Source organism: Channa argus, chromosome 14 (assembly GCF_033026475.1).
Source record: "Channa argus isolate prfri chromosome 14, Channa argus male v1.0, whole genome shotgun sequence".
NCBI classification, from domain to species: Eukaryota; Metazoa; Chordata; class Actinopteri; order Anabantiformes; family Channidae; genus Channa; species Channa argus.
In genome coordinates this window covers 6,565,949-6,587,696 of record NC_090210.1, presented here as the reverse complement: position 1 = coordinate 6,587,696, position 21,748 = coordinate 6,565,949, and the positions used below count along the sequence as shown (strand labels likewise).

Below are 21,748 nucleotides of genomic sequence, written 5' to 3'. Positions count from 1 at the left end.
TGATGTAGACGAATAGCACCCAGGAAGGAGATGGATGGGAAGGGACGAGGATACCATTAAGGAGCTAAATAAGCAAATTGCCCTCTGGAGGTAAATGGCTAGGGGGTAGTGCAGGAGATGCTGATGTGATTAACTGAAGTAGGACAGCCACGGACACAGCAGAGGACCGGCATTGCAGAGGAAATAAGGTAGAGGACATTTCTTGGCCATCGAAAGGATCAAACTACTCGAACCACATACAGCTTCACAACTTGGTGTAGTAGCCTGCAGCCACTATCAGTACATTGCTTCCTCATTGAATTACAGTGAAATTGATATAGAGAGACAAAGAGTGTGTGTGTGTGTGTGTGTGTGTGTGTGTGTGTGTGTGTGTGTGTGTGTGTGTGTGTGTGTGTGTGTGTGTGTGTGTGTGTGTGTGTGTGTCAATACAGCGAAAGAGAGAGAGAGAGAGAGAGAGAGGACATTATGTCACGTCAAGGTAAAACTATGTACACGCACTGCAGATGGCCTCACCCACATTTGTTCCAGCTGCATGTTGATCTGAGGAGGCTACATGAATGCTGTACAGATCTCTGTCATAACCCCACCTTGCATGTAATTTTAATCTGTCTGTCTCAGTATGCCATGCATAATTACTGATGATCCATATAGCAGTGTGTGGACAGGAAAGGTGACGAAAGCAAAAGAAATGAATTAAACTGAAAGGAAATGGTTGGGTGCTGCTCCCAGGCTGCCAGAGGAGTGTGTCCTTGGACTGCCCTCATCTCTAATGCACACACCTACCCTGTGTCCCATACGCACACACACACACCAACACTCATGACACTGGTTCACTGACTCTCTCTGTACAAACCTAAGGCTTGCATGTGTTTGTACACAAGTGCTTAGGTATATGAATAAATAGACTTAACTGGTGTGCGGGGTGCGTTTATGTGTACACTCAGGCACACACACATAAGCAGAAAGCTCTTAGAATAAGCTCAGACATCTCATCAGGGATGCAGCAGAGCTGCTATCTGCAGAGAGAGAGAGAGAATGAGAGAGAGAGAGATCTCATCTAATGTGAGTTAGGATGAGGGTGGAGAGGTGGCTGGCTGATTTACAAGGTTGTGTTTGTTTGTGTGCAAACAATGTAATTTCAGGAGGTGCATTTAAGGTTCACACACACACACACATTCACACAGAACTAAAAAAGACACCCAAATCAATAAAAGTCCACGCAGAGAAATAAGTATGCCAATGCGCTCATCTTTTTATTGCACAACAATGTATCATCTTTTTACGAACGCTTAAACAACATTGCCACTGACTGACAGATCAGCTTATTGAGAGAGACCAGGGAGTGGCTCTGTGTTCTCGGCTAGCAGAGGTGGTGGACAAGACAGCCTTTTGGACACAGGTTCAAATCAGCTCCATGCCCTCGCCACCAGCTGTGCATCTCATTTTGAAATGATGAACCGATAATATGGTATGACAAGCATCCCAGGTATCCCTTTTAATCGTTTGGGATCTGGCAGGCTTAGGCTTGGAGCTGATTTGTCCCTGGACTGTAAACATCAACTTAGACAGAGCTGGAGTTGTGAAATACTTAAACCTTTTTGTTAAGAGCAGAAGCCGAGCACAGCCTGAGATGGTGGCAGACTGGCCTCCAGAGAAACAGAGAGAGAGAGACAGGCGGAGAGAACACTCACTGTGTCAGATATCTGTGCTGTTGTCTACATGGTGCTGGTAAAGTGAGTCTGGATGCCCACACTGAGCTGCTCGTGCAGGCTGTGGAATGCTACTTAGTCTAGGGAGTGTGCCAGAGTCGTTTCTAGGTGCATTACAGAATATTTATTTAGGACTAATGGACGTGACGAAGTAATACTTTCCAGTTTGTGCTGGCATCTCTCTCAGCTGTACTTGGGTTTCAAACCCCTAAATGGCCTCATATTCTCAAGTGGGACCAACATTATAGAAGGAAAGGCACAGGAACACACACACGCACACACAAACTCAAGCACACAATACACAGAGTCCTGAAGCAGAGAAAATGCTTAGGTAAGCTAAGCAGGCTACAGTAGCTACGACACAAAGGTTTAACTTTAGACTAAATGAAATCATTGTACAGTAGTTGGTACACAACGATGTCTACATTTGAAGGTCCCACTAAGAATCATACATAGAACTCTGCTTAGATAAGAAAAATACAAGCATGCACTCTGTTATTATCTGTCAAGGTAACTCAACTGGGAGTTGAGCTTGTGACTGCTGTGGCTCGTGAGCCAAATTCAGTCATGGAAAGATCTTTTTTTTTAATTTTTTTCAAATGGCATCAAACACTAAATCAGTGTGCAACCAGCATCAGACTTCAAAGAAGTGTGCAACAATATGGTTTAAGAAAGATTTTCCAGCATGTGCACAGCCTAGTATTGTTTTTGTATTGTTATTGTGCAGGCATTTCCAGAGTTTTATTTATTTTGTCATTTTTGGCTCTATGCAGCAAGCAGGTCATCTAAGCTAATGTCCAGACTGCTGATATCCACCAGAAGCCTGTCAGAGCTCACCCTCTCACTGTAGAAAATGTTTCCTATACAGCAGGTTGTGGTAAAAACACAGCAATGTGCCCCACATCTCTGTGTATACTGTATATACAGAACATGAAAGTACAGAGTACAGCGCGCATGGTGTTGGAAGGCTCAAACCAACAAAAATGTGCAATTTTGTGTTTCCCAAATCAGGGAAAATTATATATACTGACATTGTCATATTAATTTAGCAATACTTGTCTTCATCTAATGTTTTTAAATATATTGCAAGTTCAAAATAAAAACACACATTTGCATTTTTACAGGCACATACATACCACAAAAATAGACTATGTGGAAACTAGATATACTAGGCACAAGGTATATACAGTCCGTGTGCATGGGGCACATTGTAAGAACAAAAGCAAACAAATTTATACCAGTAAATTAAACACACATCGACACACAAAATAATACCCTGATTTGTTACATATCAACACCAAGGCATCCAGTACCCTTAATATCTGGTACAGCAGGAATGAGAGGTTTGAAACTTAGATACTCTCAATAATTGTCAGTCAGTGTCAAACATGTATAAGGGATTTCACTCCCTCTTCACAGCAAGGTCCAGAAGAAGAACCATTAAACAATCGAACTTTGAACTTCCTGTCATCAGGCAAATACAGCTCTGTCTCACATACACACACATACACACGCGTCGATGGTGGCTGGGAGCCAACTGACTGAGCGCACCTGCGACACACACGCAAAACAGACAACTGACAGAAATGTGCTTGGCCAGGGCTGCATCAGCATCATGGCTGAGGGTTCAAACTGAATGGTACTGATCAAAGTGTCTGCCATCCTTTTATGTGGGAGTAAGTTACACTACAGTAACGGACTGGATGGGCGCAGTGAAACAGAGTGGGTGCCTGATATAGCCTGAAACATTAGCTCTTTAAATCACCTTCCATCTTGCTCTCACTGACTGTGAACTCATTCAAATAATATCAGCACAGTCCTGATAGCAGCTTAACAGGGCAAATTCTGGTATTAGAACAAAGGAATGGGGATAAGGGCCAATTGATTGCACTGGAACAGTACTGAACCACACAACAGCTCAAATAGAGTCCAATCATTAACAATCGTATCAGCGATTTGGCATGTACCTTTCCTGTTAAAACAAACAAACAAACATAAACGGTCCTTGTTGCTTTCAGGTATGACAAACACAAAGTCTTATGCATGTTATTACTCAAACAGGAAGTGGAAATGTGCCTGCTCTAGAATAACAATGAGCTGGGGATTACAAGCCATAAAATGAAGCCCTTTGATAAAAACAATCACCTACACTTTGTTTCAAGATTCAAACAGCTCACAGGAGAAGTGATCAAAACAAATTGGCAGCAAGTTATGACAATAACAATTTAAGGGTTATGATATTAGAGCCTTGTTTTTCTTGGCCAATTAAAATTCAAGGGGCATCTTTTAGCAGGATTAAGTTGACAAGTTGATTGTAGAAGGATAGACAAGTCTACGTCAAAGAAAGGAAAGTCATGCTATGGAAATCAATACATCTCTCTGGAAAGGTAACAAACCTGAGTGAAATGTCCATCGCATCGATTTTACAGTTCATCATACAGTGGGTCGATGCTCAAGAGGTGAAGAAGTTGGACACTAGGTTTATTTAGCACATTGAATCAGCTGCCTGCTTTCTATCCCAATTGGATTCACTTTTTGTCTGTAATAGTTTAACCAGATAATGGGGAGGTGAACTACAACCATATTGATTTTGCCTTTGAATGCAACACATAGTGCTTAACTGGATGTCCTCAGTGCTCGCTTTGGGCCGAGTAGTTCAAAGTGGTTTCAACTTGCTCTCGCTCACACCAACTAAATAAATAAACTTTAAGAAGGATCCTCCAGTTTTGGATCTAAGGATGGGGTGTACGAAGGTAGCATACAGGTTAGATACAGTAATGATAAACCCGGAGAAGCATCATCAAACCTAAAAAGATCATACAGACACTCAGCAAACCCTACAGCACTGCCCACAACCCCCTTGCATCATAAAAGCTTTTTTATATCTGACCCTTTATTTACATGGCAGTTTATATCTGATTAGCTGTCTTCCTTCTCATATGGCATACATTCAGCAAGAGAAGGCTTTTAGGTTCAGCAGGATCAGCGTTTTTAATGAATACAACCAAAGCCTCATTTCATTCTCACCATAGGACTGTTATGGATTTAAATATCGAGACATTCATGGGAGTTTTGGGTGATTTGGGGCACATAAAAATATGGAGCAAAGATTTTACAAGAGAGGCATCCTTGGCCCATATTTTCCACTTCAAACCCCCAATTCACCTTACAATTTTATATTTTAAAGTGATGATTTAAAGTGATCTGACTTGCTGAACTCAAAGCGTGGATTCCTCCTGTGGCTCTAAACCAATTTTAGCAGTTCGCCCCCATCTGTTTTTACGAAAATGACACTCAAACATTTTTGGTTAAGGTAACAACATCGTCACTGGATTACAATACCTCAAGTGAAGCCACAATAGCTGCTGGATTCTTTAAGATTTCACATTAAATAGAAAACAAAAGGAAAAACAAAAGTTCACTTTCATGTACAGCATATGTATAGATATTTATATTCATATATATTTATATATAGGCGGGGTAGAGTATTGCAGAATTATATTGCATGTGTTAATCAATAAACCTAGACAAAAACAAGCAAGTATACAGTATGGGTTCACAAATGTTTCCGTTCAGTAAAGCTCAGATTATTTAACCACCTTTGCCTCCAGGGTTACAATCAGTAAAGTGATAAAACAGCTGACCACCGTCCAGATGTTTCATAAAAACAGGTCAGTGCTATGGTCAGCATGTCAAACCAATCACGCTTGACAAATTGGTGTAGAGAGTGTGTGAGTTCATTCTCTTAAAACAGAACCAAAATGTACCAACAGACTCACACACACAAACTTACACCCACATTTATACATACACACAAACCAAATATATGGCTTCTAATGTTGAATCAAGGCAGTTAAATAAATGGCATTTTCTTCTATGTTTCTTTTTTAGTTGATACAGACACAACCAGACTTTGTGTTCAAGCTCAACTTTGGTTTGGGTAGATACAATGAATACAATGTCCTTCCATACTTTTTTCATCAACTATTTACACATCGATGTAAGATCGACCAGCGGTCTAAAACACTATTTCCACTACTATTTTAAATAATATGAAGAGCAATGTGTTCTTTTGCTACGACAGCTTATACATAAAAATTACACTCAAAACACTTCTTGAACGCTAAAATGTCATTGTCATTTGACCTCAAGTCCCTGATTTTCATTTTTAAGTCCAGCTCCTGCTAGATTGCATTGCATGGATTCTACACAGTATGCAGTAGTTACATTAATCATACTTTTCTTTATATCTTTACAGTAAAGACAGCGATTTACAGTAGGTGTTTGGAAGCAGAGTGTAGGGGGTGATACTAAGACTAAAGGTGCTGGCACAGTAGACTAGACCAGTTCAACCTTAACTTATTCTAGTTAAATTGTATAGACTTCACCTAGACAAAGTGTCTCAATTCTTTGAGTTGCTCTTTTTCTTCTGCTGACACCAGCACACAGTGCATCCGAGTCAAATGACTGCGCGGGCCGTAGTTGACTGGTCATTGCTAGTCAGGCTGTCAGATCAGCTCGACTGACCTAAAACAACAGGTTCTCCTACAAAAAAGGCCTCTTTCCTGAACTCTACCAGGGTCACAAGTTGGAAGACAGCCGGGATCTGGCAGAGTCTAGCTCTGGAAGGCTGACAATTGAATCTTTCTTAGGAACTCCAGAGTCTGGAGGTCCTGATCCAGCAGCTGCTGCTACTGCCCCCATTCCAGCAGGTCCACCAGGAGGAGGTGTGGAGGCAAAGGCCACCCTCTGCTGTGCTCCTGCTGGTCTCCCCACACCTGATGGACCAGGCAGGCTTGGATGAGGAGGCTGAGGGGGGCCAATGGAGGTGTTGGAGGTACGGGTGGAGGGTGGAGGGCTGGGAGCTGCAGAGGCAGCTTGTGGTGTTCCCTCCTGGGGTAATGAAGGCTGAGAGGCAGACAGGGCCCTGGTATCCTGGCTCAAGCTGCCTGTATGAAGGGAGTGGGTGCTTTTGTGTGAGACAGGCCTCTGCTGGATCTGTGTGGGGCTGGGTGCATGGTGCTGTACTAAGGACAACTGGGAACCAGAGGGGCCTGCGCTCGCCAAGTATTGAAAAGTCCGTCCTGAAGCTGCGAGTGGGCTTTGGACAGGTGGACTGGAGATTGCAGATCCAAATGTGCCTCCTAGTGTCTGAGGTGGTTGAGACTGTAGAGGAGACATGGAGACTGGGCTGGACAGGTTCTGCATCACCTGGAACCTTCGCACCATACGAGGAGACTGCAAAGTCCCTGGACCTACTAATGGACTTGCCATCTGTGGGCAGAAGCTCATGGCCACGGCCTGCTGGAGGGTGGCAATAGCAGAGCCCATCTGTGGCTGACCAGGAGGAGCAAAGATACCACCAATGGAAGGGGTCATAGACATGGCCCGGGGCCGCTGCAGGTCCACCAACTTCACCATCTCACGATCGTACTTGACAATCTCCTGGATCATCTCATTCTCCCGGTTGTTGAAGACACCAGAGTTGAGATCATGTTGAACCTTGTGCATCAGGATGGAGTTCTTTTTACCTGCAGAAAGAAATTGATGTATTTACAATCCAAAACCAAAAGCAGAAGAGAGGACATTGTAGAGAAAACAAGCATTGCAAAATACAAATAAGTGCAAACAAGAGGATGTGGAGCGGGAGAACAATATGACGTAGCTATAGCACGTGATGTCCTTCACACCAGGTTCATCCTCTAGCAGAACAGGCCTGGAGCAAAATGGACATATCACCCTGTACTTGCGTCTCCTGTTACAGTGTCCTGTGTCATTCTGAGGGAACAGCACAGCTCATTTTACTGCCTCTATCACCATTAATATTCTGATCATAGTGTGCATTTCCTGAGCACACTATGATTTTGTTTTCTGTACAGGGGGTTCACTTCACACTGCTTGTTTGTCTTATTTTAATTAATCAGTGCATTATGCAGAGACATGTAATTGCTCACAATGATGCTATAAAGATGTTACATGATATGTTGCTATTCATATATGCTACAGCATAAATGTATTAATATTCCACGATTTAGTGTCAAGTATAGATGCAATGAGGTAACATATCTCTCTGTCCACTGTAATAACCCCATTATAGTTTTGCTATGAATTTGTCTCTTTTCTTTTACCTATACGGTCTAGACGGTCGATGGCAACTGTCTCAAAGGCTCGTCTCATCATAGGATATTCTTCAAGCACCTCATTGAAATGGTCAACAGAGAGAGAGTACAGTCGACAGTAAGTCTCTGCTCGCACGCTGGCTGTTCGCCGACCCCTTGTCAATAAACAGATCTCTGAAACAGGGAAAAACAAAGTGCAAACGTTAAAAAACTAATGTAAACAAAAACTAAAATAAACAACATGGAAACTACAAAGTGTTTCATACCTCCAAAATATGAGCCATCAGAGAGTTTCATTGCAAGGGTGCCCTTAGTGATGACGCTGCAGACTCCATGCTGGATGAAGTACATTTTCTTTCCAATGGTGCCTTCCCTTATAATGTAATCATGTGGTTGGAATACTTCAAAATGCAGCTTGGTCAACATTGCAGTTACAAAGTTTGGCTCTGCATTGGCAAACAGGGGCATGGACGCCACCAGTTTGCGACAGTTAAAATTAACAATTTCCTAAGAAAAAACAGATCCAACCAAGAGACTTAGTATTAGTAAAGTTCAAGTCATACACATATGACAACAAGTTTCATGCTGTATAGTAGCACTTCCATTATCGACAATCTGTCTGTTGAGCTTACATTTTAACTATCTAATCAAATTCGTATTTGTTCAAAGTTAACTTGCTGCCTTTAAAAACCTCTTTTTAAGCAGCTCACAAGGAAAGCATTCTTACACTGCCAACAGGCTCTCTCTGACTCTTTAAATATATCAACTTTTGGTCTCTAACAGGTGTTTTAGTTTAATGCAACAGATTGAAGAACTCTTTTGTACATCAATCTGTAGTGTAACTCAATCAACATCGGGTTGGAGCTGTATGAGATTGTTATTGTATAAAACTTTAATGTATTGTATAGATTGTACTTCTACAAATAAATTATATACACACAAAACAATCATTAGGTAATACACAAAATTTTCAGTTATATTGCGTGGTTACCTCTCTGAGAGGCTCACTGAGTTCTCCCAGAATACTCTCCTCATCAAACATTTTGCCCTGGTATCTGTGTTCATAGTAGTCGTGGATTTTCTGTCGGAAGTCAGCAGGCAGTTTGTGGAAGGACATATACTGCTCCACTTGTTTGTACTAGAGGGTCAGACAGAGATAATATCTATTAAAACAGTGCATATAATGTTTTTAAAAAACGACTGTTTACTGCTAGTCAGCATGGTAACTGCTTCATTATAAATGAAATTATAAAACACAAATGTGAGCTGACTGCAAATTTGTTCCAGCTTGGCACCTAATGTGCTTAACCTCCTGTAAATCCTATGAAAACCCCCAAAACAATAAAATAATCCTCCAAGTATTGTCAGTCTAGTCAAAGCCTGATATAATTCATTCATCCGTTCCATACAGCTCCATTGCTGTTCAAAACCTATTCACACTATTGTGCTGGGTGACACTTCCTTTTATTATGATAAGCATGAGCATTGTAGTTTATTTTGACTCAAGCCCACATATACCGTACTCTTACTGTATACCAACCATAATGCAGTATTAACCCCAGCTCAAATATAAAGAAACTACACTTCCCTGTTGTTTGGGTGAGATTAAAATTAAATACAAAACAATAATTAGTGTCACACCAGATTTTAAATACTTACATGCAGAAATAACAAAGAAGCTTTGCGCAGAAACATGTGCATTTTATATTTTTATCACAAGGATTGAGGTCTTGAGTGTCAATATCACATTTCTACGGAGGTCATTTCACATATTTAACAATTAGTTCCTCACGTTTTTTTATTTACACTGATAATTATATTTTATCAGTCGAATATTTTGCATAGTTGCTGTAAAGTTCAGAAAACTAATGCACAGAGGTGCCTGTTAAACTTCTAGGCCAGTTAAGAGGCTGTAATTTGTGGCAATATATTATTCTCAGAGGTTTTTATATTAGTTTTTTATTCAATGCAATTAAATTCAAAAGCATCTCAAATTACACAGTCCAAGCAGGATAAGGGATGTGAAAAGTAACGTCTTATTTGAGTGTGACGTAAAAGTGTTTCACCTACATTTCTTCCAATGAGTCAACAAAACATAATACAAACATCCATAGAAAATAGTCTGGGCACACCACCTTCAGCTGTCAGCTGAAATGAACTCACTTGCCATTTTATCAATGCTACCTAGAAGTTAATCAATGTCAGATCAATAGAAAGTGAAGGGTTCAACATGGCAACAACACAAACAATCAGCGTCTATTGTTTAGATATGTTAATCACAATGAATTCACTGAGAAACCAGAAACTACGTGGCCCAGCTGCAGACAGGGGCAGTGATAGATTCGGCAGTAAACAGAAGAGACAGAAAATTGAAAAGGATTTCTGCTCGTACTTCGCTGTCGCACTTTGTGCCCTTTAACCCAGTTCAGATGGAAAGGTTCATAAAACCGCAGCTCAAGGCTACACCAATGAAGCTGTCCAAAACACAATTTTGAGAGGCGATGTGACAGCTCAATGGGTTGGCACATACTGTGTACTCACAACTTTCAAGGATTGAGGAAGTCATCGTTCATACAATCTCTATGTCACCTGTCCTGAATTTCTACTATATATTAGGGAAGAGAACTGTGAGCTGACATCAAGTAACATCCTCTAAACATGGCTTCTAGAGGTTTACTTCAAAGTAGCAAGATTCCAGTACAACTGGAAGATCCCAGATTCACTACTGCTACTGACAATATTAGCCGCATGTCCTGACAAACACCATGAGGAAAACAATGAAGTCCACATGCTCACACAAGCTTTAGATCCTCAAGAGCATAAGATATATCCCTGCACTGGAAGCTTTTTACCATCACAAACAGACTGAGTGTGCTCTGATGGCAGACAAATTTGGCAAACAAAGACTCTAAGCTGTATTGAATACAGGTGAACATGATCCTTGTCTCATATCCTTGCAGCACAGGGAAATTAAATCTCTTATTCCACGACTTTGTTATAAAAGTAGACTAACCCGTGTTGAGCAGAGAAGCATCTTGAAAAACTGACTACACTAACTCACTGTTCTACTCTGCTCTAACTCTGCATCAGATGAATGTGTGGCCATTTTAACCACAGTCCCTTTATTTCAGGGGACACAAACACATTTTCATAAACTTAGATAGGATCATGATCATGGCTGTACACGTAGTGTTATGTGTTTGAACATGACCACTTTGACATAAAGCCAAGAGTCTGTTCCATAGGAAATGTTTCTTAAGTCCAGATGTCTGTAAAAGCTCAACACTAGGTGGTAAAAGGTCAAAGCCTGGTAGTTCCATGTCAATCCACTGCTTTGGATTACAGAGTCAACACAGTGAGAGTGAATAATATCTGATGCATAAATTCTCCATTGTATATACCAGTGTATATATGAACGTTACACAACATTCTGTGTCTGCAGAGGGGAAGTTATTGTACCATGACCACACACTCTGCAGTGTAGGCAGGGAAAAGTATTGTCACTCTTCCTAGAAGAAGAATTTTTCTGACTGGTATCACCAATGCTGCTTTCTTCTGCTTTATAACATAAACATAAAAAAACTAAGCATGCTGAATATGAATTGTTCAGCATCTAGCATCTTGAGTCGTCTCCTAGATGGGGGCAGCTGCAGCTACACCTCTGATGCCTTTACGCAACACAAAGTTTCACCTGCATGAGTGACTCTCCCTCCTGACATCTACAGATGGAACGTGGCCTGAAGAAATGACCCTGTGTCACAACTCTTTAACCGATGTATCAAAGCTAACGCTGCAGCTGGTGAGCCTTTCATAGAATAAAGTGCTGATTGCGGGAAATGCATAGGTTTGGGGTAGTCTGACAGCAAGGGAAAACCTTCCACCAGAGCGATAACGAAACCGTGAAGCATATTCCTCATTCATTCAATTCTGAATGAATCAGACAGGAAGCCTGTTTCAACTGAAATGAGGGTATTTAATAACTTGACTTTCAGAGCTTTGTTACAGTCTGCAGTATCAATCATTGCAGAACCAACTCTCCAGTGTCACAGAGAAGAGGGGGCAAAAAAACTTGGCCAGAGCATCACATTACAAAGAGGGAACTGACACCCAAATGAGAGTGAAAATGACATCAATTTTCTGAGTCACTTGGATGACAGTATATGTGGCAGAAAATGTTCCAATGACCTTTTGTCATCCACCATTAAGAAGAAAATTAATGTAAACCTTTATATTTGATTTTGATTCCGGTTTTCACCTTTTAAAACCATTACCTTCCCACACAGCAGACTGAAATCACCCAGATGTGGTTTTACAAAAGGTATTGTTGGCATACTGTCAGTCCCGGCATGAGGTGTCTGTGCCAAAAAGCACAAGTGTAGAAACGATGGCACTGTACTAAAGAGGGCAAACAAAATATGGGCAGTATTTACCTAGATAAATTGCCTCTTTGGCCTAAACTGTCATAGCCACATTGTAGGAAGTAATTGACGTGGTTTATTTGACTTGAACTGACAAGGAAAAGCTATATTATTTATTACAGGGTTTATGGTCAGTATTAGCTTTTTTAGTAACTTCAACTTTTTCAGTGAGTTGAAAGAAACAAGTCAATGATAATAAATTTATTATTCATTCATTTTTGTAATATAAAAATAAAATTATTATTACGGGACTCTTCAATAGGATGAACTACTTAAATGAAACTAGCATAATGAAACTTGGTGGACAGCTGCCACATGATGAATTGTTTTATTATAGTATGGCCTCTATAGTGCCCCCAGGTGGAGCTGTAGTTGATTAATTGTTTTTTTCAAGTGCTCTCACTTCTTAAATGCTCAGGGCTTACGATCTCCAGGGGGCGTAAGCTGCGAATAGCTGTAGCAGCTGGTTTCCAGAAATCACATGCATTTTCTTTAGGAAATGCCCATTCTAGGTGTACTTGCATTTCTATTATTTTGTTATTAATTTTTAGGCATCCTTGATGTATTTCTTATTGTATTTCTGCGCCACTGTTTACAACAACTGTCAACAACCAGTCACTATCTGAAAAGCTTTTTCCGTTATTTATTCAGGAAAAAAAAATCACCTCTCTTTTTCAGATAAAACCTGGAACCTGCCCAGTTGCAGTTCCACTAAAGGAGTTGGGATTAAGGGCCTTGATCAAGAGAGGGGACAAACTGCTTTTTCACTTTCCTTGACAGATTTTTCGTGCCGGTTAATGAATCAGCAAGCTTCTGGTCACAAAATTGCTTCTTTAACCTTTTGTTGCTTCTACACAAACATTAGAGAGATATTGGTCACTGTACCTAGCATCAAACTCCCAACAAGGCCAATTAATGTTTGTCTGGTTCAGCAGCTACTCTATATTTGGTATTAAGTAAGAATTAAGAAGGTATACCCCCATAGGTATTATAGCTTTTGTTTGCAAAGTAACCATTTCATGGTAGCAATACACCCAAACGAAACAGTATGTACACATGTCACAACAGAGTCTTAATATTTTGGTTTATAAGCCTGTTTAAAAAATTCTAATTCATGTCTACCCCAAAAGGCCATGTGGATGTTTAATTCATTCACTTCATTTATTGCTAAATTACCTCATTATATTATGAGGCGCATTCACCAAAGAGAAGAAAATCAGATAGCGGCAAATCAGAGCTTGTCTGGTCTATGTTCTATTCAGAGCTGTGTACAGAGGGAATAACAAGACACTGTGGGGTCTCACACAGTCTGAAGTCTCATTAAATAAGATGAAGCTTCTAAGGAAACACTGGCAATCCTATAATTCAGTAAAAGAAAGTGACGACCAAAAGAGACTGACTGATAAGAGTTTCAGACCCTCTTTCTAATATACTGGTGAATATCATCTCGCACATTTGAAGAGACGCTGTCGTTGTTGTAGACATTGGTGAACAAGAATCTCTTTGGACGCTATCTTTGCGAAGTCAGCCTGGTTCTGGATAATTGGATCCATCAGTGACAAGCAGTCTGGCTATGAGAAGACAGATCCGTTTTGTTGATGGTGTGAAAGACACAAAGACAGACAGGAGGACCAGAAAAAGATGGTAGAAAACACATCTTACATCCTGTCCTGTGCCATTCATGGCAGAGAGTTCAAATTGCTGTCTGCTCTATTTCTCACTGACTGAGATTCCCCTCTACAACTATAAGATTCAATGTGACATTCCCTGTGATGCCATGAAGAGCTCAATATTGATCTACCTGTAAAAAGTTATAGGACTAATCTATTGTCTTATGCATGTCAAGAAGGCACAATCAGTGCTCCAAAGAAAAGATCTAATAGTCCCTTTCCAGGTAATGTTGAGGTTTTACATATTTAGTTTTCAGTCATTATGATGAGCTTTCTAATGGTCTAGTTAGCAAAGCAAATGGAAAATGTTAAAAAAAAAATTGAATTTGTCAATTTATCTGTAAAATATCAAATGCTAACATTTGGAGCTACATGATTTTGTAAATAAATTGAAATATATATTAGCAATGAAGTGGAAAAACTAAAACAAACCACCAAAAAGGGCTTTAAAGATGTATTGACATGTCAATAAATGCTGCTTCCATTTCAGGGATATATGCTGGCTTGTAAATATAATTAGTTATACCTGAGGCTTTCCTGCTGTGACAAGTGAAAATATCTGCTGTGAAAGGTCTGTCATGTGATTGGTGAGACAGAAGTCTGTCAAGCACAACACTACATGCGACCTTTATATTGTCAGACCCTAATTACAAGCCAAAAAAAAAAAAAAATAATCACAATAAACTCTCACTTGTAATCAGTCAGAAATATTAGCAATTTCTGACAGTGACAAAATCCCCATTACCAATCCCCAGTAGTAAAGTAACTACTAAATCTAATAAATGTAATAGATAAATTTTATATTGAGACATTATATTGAGTTATTTATTAAATTATCTGTAGCCAACTAGTTTTACTACGGTGTGAACACGTCCTGTTCCTCAGAACAAGTGGTTGTTCTCCTGTTCTTCATATTGTGCCAGCACTGCTTGAATGCAGCATACAGGAGGTCTAATCAGGCAAAATAAGTGTGGGTGGACCATAAAGGGCCTTTAATGCTGCATTTTCTGGTGACCTAGTGCATTATTACATAAAGTTAGGACTGTCACAATCGCACACCATGATGCACCAAAAAAGCTCTGAAATTGTCTAGACAAGCAGTTTTCAGGTCCGATATAGCAAAAAATGATTTCTGCAATACCATGGTAGCCCAAAAGAAAGTGCCTTATTAAAAACCGAATTCACAGAACACAGAACTTTCCATTGACCCAGAGCCACCACCGGAAATTCCTCAATTTGTCATTTGCGTTGTTTTCAAATTTGCATTAGAGGAGGTACAAGTGAGACAAGAGACAGCTTCTTCTGTCCCTCTGCTATCTGTCAGTGCTACTATTTAAAGTATAAAGTATAAATAACTCATAGGCCTCTGCACCAAGACATATTCTCCCTAAATTTAACCTGCATGGATTCTGTGTCTGACATTACTGCTGGGCTGAAATGGAAACCTTCACATAATGCAGGCTCGAGCCTCACAGGGACTATAACACACTGCCAGCAGACTTGTTTCACTAACACTCTCCAAATGATAAATGTCACTCACTGTCCTATCTGGAGGCATGGCAAATTCACCCAGCATTATCAGCATCAGCCTTACTGGCATGGCTGGCGCTTTGCAGCTCTGCACATTTATTTATTTATTTTTAAAATAAACACATCTTCAGCTCAAATGCTAATCCTCACAGAGCAGCAGAAAAAAGCACTATGCAGCAGAAAAAAGAAATCTGACAACTGGTCAGAAACGTTTTTCTGTGGGAATGCACATCCTGCCCTCAGCAGAAAAAACATTTAGTTAGGGTGAGTGACTACATGCATTAATTTCTAATGTGAAAACATATCCGCTTCTTCCGTTTTTAATTTATTCTTAAACTGAATATACTTTCAGACAGTTTAAGGATTAAACAGCTCATCACAGCTTCTCAATACATGATACTTGAGGTTTCTGTCAGTGTCCAGACAGCTTGCAGAACATGATCAAGTGGATATTTAGAACTGAGGGAAAAAACGTAAACTTTCAACAATCAGAACAGAGCAGCATCTTACTAGAACAAAACATTTGTCACATATAATACATGATGAATTTCTCTCTAACCTGTAAACTCTCATCATACACTAAAGACGAAAGCACTAGTCAGCACTCAACATGCTGAATTGCTGTCTTCTAAACCATTTATTAGACATGATTTATACCCCAGCGTCTGTCCACATGGCTGAAAAAGGCCTGTGGGGAGTTTTGGCCCCACATTGCAACTTAGACATAAGCCAACAAAAACTCTTTAAATGGTGTGAAAGAGAGTGTACAACTGTCTTGCCGTACACCGGGACAAGGCCCTTCCGCCTCCCACAGGTTTCCCCTCCCCCTCGCTTACTCACGGTAGCAGCTGGTTAGCAGTAGCAGTGCACCTCTCAAGGACACCACCACCAGAAAGGATAAAGAAAGAGGAAGAGAAGAAGAAAGAGAGACAAATTCACATCAGGATCAAAGGAGGAAGAGAGGGGTAAAAACAAGAGGGAGATAAAGAAGAAAATCCAGTGGAAGAGGCACAGGTAAAGACACACAATAGATGATACAAAGTACAAGGAGAGGGAGAGCCAGTCAGTGAGTGCTCAGGAAAAGAAAGAGAGGAAGGCATGGATGCTTACGTCACCTTGAAAATGACATTGGCAGGACACACAGGTCTGCTGCCTCATCAAATCCACAAGGGGACATCATATCATAAACATTATATCTTCCTCTCTTTCTCTCCCACATCAGACACCCTGCTCCCCTCAAGGCACACACAAAAGCCTGGCCCATGGCGACGTGGCTGTACCTGGCCGATCACACCCGCAGCCTCTGATTGGCTGCTCAAAGCCAGCAAAACTCCCCCTGCTCCCCAGCCAGCAAGACTCTGCTTGGAAACAGAGGCTGCGCTGTTACCACTACAGGCCACTGCTGCAGCACTGATCTGATCCCCAGTCCTGGTGTAAAAGATGATGGACACGCAAAGAAAAATACTAGTACTACTAGTGTAGTTGATTTATACTAAACTGTCTGTAAAGACTGCAAAGTTCAATTTTCACATTTTAAAATTCATTTCATTGTACACAAACACTGCATTGTAAATAAATAATTTGATGAGGCTGCATACAATTTCCATGTAATCAGCTCAAATATTTAACTATGCAAAACTGGCTGCAGCCAGTGACAAATAAAATTAAAAATCAGACAAAACGTGGACATTTAAGAGCAATTTTTTGGTCAACTAAGACAATTTTAAAACTTGATCGCTTAAGTAGATCTTCAACTGCACTGCACTCAGTCAGTACAAATCAGATATATTGTGGAAAAGTTTTCTCCTCAAATGTTTTCTAAATTTAAAATCTGTAAAACTCTCAGTGAAAAACCGACAAAAGATAATGTGAAGCTTTTTAAGACTTGCAAATTACTAAATGTTTGTTAACTTTCTGCACTTTCAGAATCACAGAAGAACCACTGCTAGCCATAAAAAATAATTTTCTCCCATTATTTGTTCCTATTAAGGGGGACCTGGTGGCTCAGGGAGGGTTGCGTCAGGAAGGCCATCTGGCCTAAAAACTCATGCCAAATAAACGTGCAGAACACGTTCCGTTGTGGTGACCCCTGAAGGGAATGGTGTTCATACCAGCCCCCAAGATTGAACTACATCACCCAAAACCCACAGAAATTTCCAGTGGAGATCCATATGAGTTCCAAGATATCAAACGTGTCTACAGAAATTGTTTAAAGAAACTGAGGGACAACGAGATTATTTCCATTCAGGGAGATTGCACTGCCAAAGAAACTGAGCACTGTGTTTGAATATATAACATCATGCAGCTTGACCACAGAGCTGGAATGAACTATTATACCGAGTATTTACTCTACATTATTTTACAAAACCATAAAGGAGCCTAGAGTAATATGACAAGGTAAATACAATTTTCTTGTCTGTACACTAAATATGATCCTACAACCAGCAGCTGGCCTATATCTTAAAACAAAAACAGGAAAAAACAGCTAGCTAGTCTGCAAAAGTAAACGAAAACAACCTACCAGCACCTCTGAGTTTCTAAATAAAACTCATTATCTTATTTAAAAATCGGCACAATTTTCTAATTTGCTTTAGAGATGCTGACAGTTGGATTTTGTTACCTTAAACTTTTCACTCTTAAAAGTAAAAAAATTACTTTCAGGGAAAACATAAGACTGATGTTGGGATGGGGGAAAATGGCAAATAGAAAAGTATTGAAAACCGAGAGGGACAGACGTATAAGGTGCTCACCTTTTCTTGATACTGCCTTCTGGAGGAATCCAAGGACTGTATAAGAGCTGTTGCATGGCCAATAAAAACAGCATAGCAAGTAGCTCCTACAATCATACTCAGCATGGTAAGCCAGATATCTGACAGACTCTCTGGGGCCTGCCGGCCATAACCGATGCACAGCATGTGGCTCATTGCCTTGAATACAGCAAATGAGTACAACTCAGACCAGGTATCATTCTGTGGAGAGAGAGAAATTAAGATTAGCAATTAAAGATATCAATCTTACCTCAAAAGGTAAATTTTCAGCAGGAGTGGTAGTGGAGAGTAGAGAATCAGAAGAAAAGCTTTGGGGACAGTGGTGTCATGGAATTGCACTTAAACAAATGAGAACTCGAGAGACAGAATTGTATTAAAAGGACAGAGAGAGGAATCAGAAATGGCGTCAGGGGAATCCTTTGTGGTCTAATCAGGAAAGTAGAGACAGTTTGGAAATTTGTTCCTCAGAGAGGAATGTTAATGAGAGGTCGTTACGCTCTTTCAGACCTGTGTGAATGGGAATATGCCACAGACAGTAACAGTCGGGCAGCAGTTACCCTGCTGCCTGTGAGGAGGTTTGTGAAAGAACAATCCTCAGATTGTAACTTTTACAAAAACTTCATTGGCATCAATGTTTTTGCTAGATTGGGCTGAGAAGATCTGATCGAGACAATAAATTTAATTAGGAGATCGGTGTCATTTCACTGTAGATTTGAGCCTTAATTCTTTCCTAATTTCTTTTGTTTACCAAGCTTCCCTTGGTTCCCCTCTTATTTCATTAGCACTGAGTGGGGACTGTGGTGATCCCGGTGTGAACACACTGCTGACACCAATTGGAGTAATTCAAGCTGCAGCCAAAAGTAGACAGTCAGAGAGGAAAGCATTCTACCAAAGAACAGTGTCCTGTGTATTGAAACTGTATTATTAAAGCAAAACTTGTTTGCATAGGAAAATAGAAAACATTTTAAAATGGTACCATGAAAATCTCTCAAGAACACAAAAAACAAAATTTTCACACACACACACACACACACACACACACACGCACACACACACACACTAACACAAACACTCTTTTCCTCTTTGAGGTTATAGTCTGCAAAGGCAATCAGTTTTGTCCTTTCTGATAACCTGCAGCAGTGCATTAGCAGTCTATGCTATTGCCCGGGTTATTTCTAACAACTATACTTGCTCTAATGTGGTCCCATAAAAACATATATAATTATAAAATGACTCTATATTAACTAACAAAAGAAAAAATCACATTTAGTTTTTGTGGCCAAACATTATTTTGATTATTTAGGGGGCTTTTGAAGGGTCAAGAAGCAGGAAAATGTTCTCAACCTATGAAAGTGTCCCAGTTTAGAGGAACATGGTTATTGCCAGAAAGGGATAATATATCCACATGCTATATGTGATGCCTATATTATGAAGATATTATGAAGAAGTTCATAAACAGTTGATTAGATGATTACTATAGTCATAGTAATCAGAGACAGTCATACTCTGTTGTGAATTGTCAAGCAAAAATCATAATATACTCTGGTTCCCAATTTCTCAAATGTGAATATTTGCTTTTTGTAATGCATGAATCAATAATGAAAATGATCAAATGTAAAAGCAAAGAATCACAGGTAAAACACAACAGCACGCACCTTCTGTACAGTATGTTTATCATCCATGACACAGAACATAGAAGACCACACAGTGATACAGAACTTCGCCATCATGAAGAGAGGAAAACAAAGAAGTAGCAAAAAATAAATATAGCTCCACCAAGTGGGCTGAGGCTAAATGGTGTATGTGAAAACAGAAAGAGAAACAGTGGGGTGAATCAGATTGAATAATAGATGAATGATGAGCACTTTGATTCTGAAATAGCACAGGCAAGAGAGAGAGAGAGAGACTCCATATCCTTATAGGTCTCAACAGCCCTCCCCGGAGATTTAAGTTTGTGAACTATCTGCTTTTGTTGGTAATCACCATCTCTATTTGCTGCGGATAGCCTGTTTGAAGTGTATCTTCTGGTGTCCTAAAATCCCCCTTTGTACATGCTGTGATGACCATGTTGTGCAGCAGGTCTCATACATTCTAAAGTAAATTTCGCCTGCCACACAGAATGACAACATGCAACTTGTGTTACTTGAAGAATTGACATGTTACCACAGCCAAAAATTTACAGCATATCAGTCAGGATGTACACTTTGCCATGCTGGCAGCCACAGTATTTTACGTGGGTTGTAGTAATTATTTTGAAAACAATTAACTTTAAAATTTGATAAAAGTGGTTTGGTGCTAAATCCCGGTCTTTGGCAACAAAAAAGTCCTTGACATAAGTGTATGAATGTATTAGTGTAAAAATGTCATTAGTAGTCACTTTACAAAAATTGTATGTCCTTTCTAGCATCTGGTGTATGCTACATAAAAGCCATAAAATATGTTTAAAGTCATGCGTTTTCATCTATGTTTACCAATTGTTACCACTTCAGTGTAACATGTTAGCGTGCCAGCATTTGTTATGTTTAGCTGAAGAGGATCACTAAAATGATTTAGAATTCATCCTATGGAGTCCATGAATGCAGGGACCAAATTAACTTGCATGGAAATCCATCTAATAATTATGGAGATACTTTCATCTTGATAAAAGTGGTGGACCAAAGCAGGCGATGTGGCTCATTCCATTGGCATGGTTAAAAATGACATAACTGTGTACCCGAACACATATAGAAAATGTCTCCGTATAGGACTGACAGATGTAAAGAGAGAAGAAATGACAGACAAGATGAAGCGAATGATGGAAAATAGGGTCATACCACACTGAATGACCCATAACTATGTGAGCCTAAAACTGATAAGCTGGACAAATAATGAAAGATATTCAGGACACATGTAACAAAGCCTCTGTCTCACATTCACCTAGTTCACCATGGCTTATCTGAATTTACTGTACAGAAACATCTGCCTTCTGCTTCATCTCTGCACACCTTGTCCCGCTCGTCTTCCTGCTCATCTGCCTCAAGGAGTGTGTAGGTTGGATAGTAAATTGTGTTTATAATGAATGTGAAAACCAAAGCAACCGCTGTCAGGTGACAATTCTTTAAAAGGTCAAAACAAAAGTGGCATTCAACATCTAATTCACCAACAAGAACATGTAAAGACTGCCCAGAGCAATGTACTGTACATATTTTTTGGGGTCATGAATATAAACCATAATTTATGCTGTTCGATTGTTAGAGAGATTAATCATTTTGGAAAAAAAAATTTTTTGGTTAATAGCCACCTGGATTTGAGTATTGACCTTTTCATATAACTTAACAACACATTTTAATAATATTGTCTAAAATGTCTACTATTCCTTGCATTCCTTCAGTACACGGAGATAGGTGGGCCTGCTTTGAGGGTCTTTGTTACAGTTACAGTAAAATTGTCTGTCTAGAAAAAAAGAATTTGTATTATTGATGATTTATAATTTATTTATGTAAACATAGACTCTAAGAGATCAACGCCAGTGTGTACATTATATCTTGGAAAAAA

The 21,748-nt window shown here is 39.8% G+C and overlaps 1 protein-coding gene across 1 annotated transcript in view; it reads right to left on the bottom strand.

Moving 5' to 3' along the window:
- Positions 1-923: 923 nt before the first annotated feature.
- LOC137098366 (potassium/sodium hyperpolarization-activated cyclic nucleotide-gated channel 2-like) overlaps positions 924-21,748 on the bottom strand; it is a 31,281-nt gene continuing 10,456 nt past the window's right edge. Inside the window, exons 4-8 of the mRNA XM_067474558.1 lie at positions 18,197-18,415; positions 8,820-8,966; positions 8,095-8,335; positions 7,838-8,002; positions 924-7,240 (exon numbers count right to left, since the gene is read on the bottom strand). Of these exons, the coding sequence (XP_067330659.1) occupies positions 6,291-7,240; positions 7,838-8,002; positions 8,095-8,335; positions 8,820-8,966; positions 18,197-18,415 (1,722 nt within the window). The 3' untranslated portion in view covers positions 924-6,290. The remainder of the gene's footprint in view (positions 7,241-7,837; positions 8,003-8,094; positions 8,336-8,819; positions 8,967-18,196; positions 18,416-21,748) is intronic.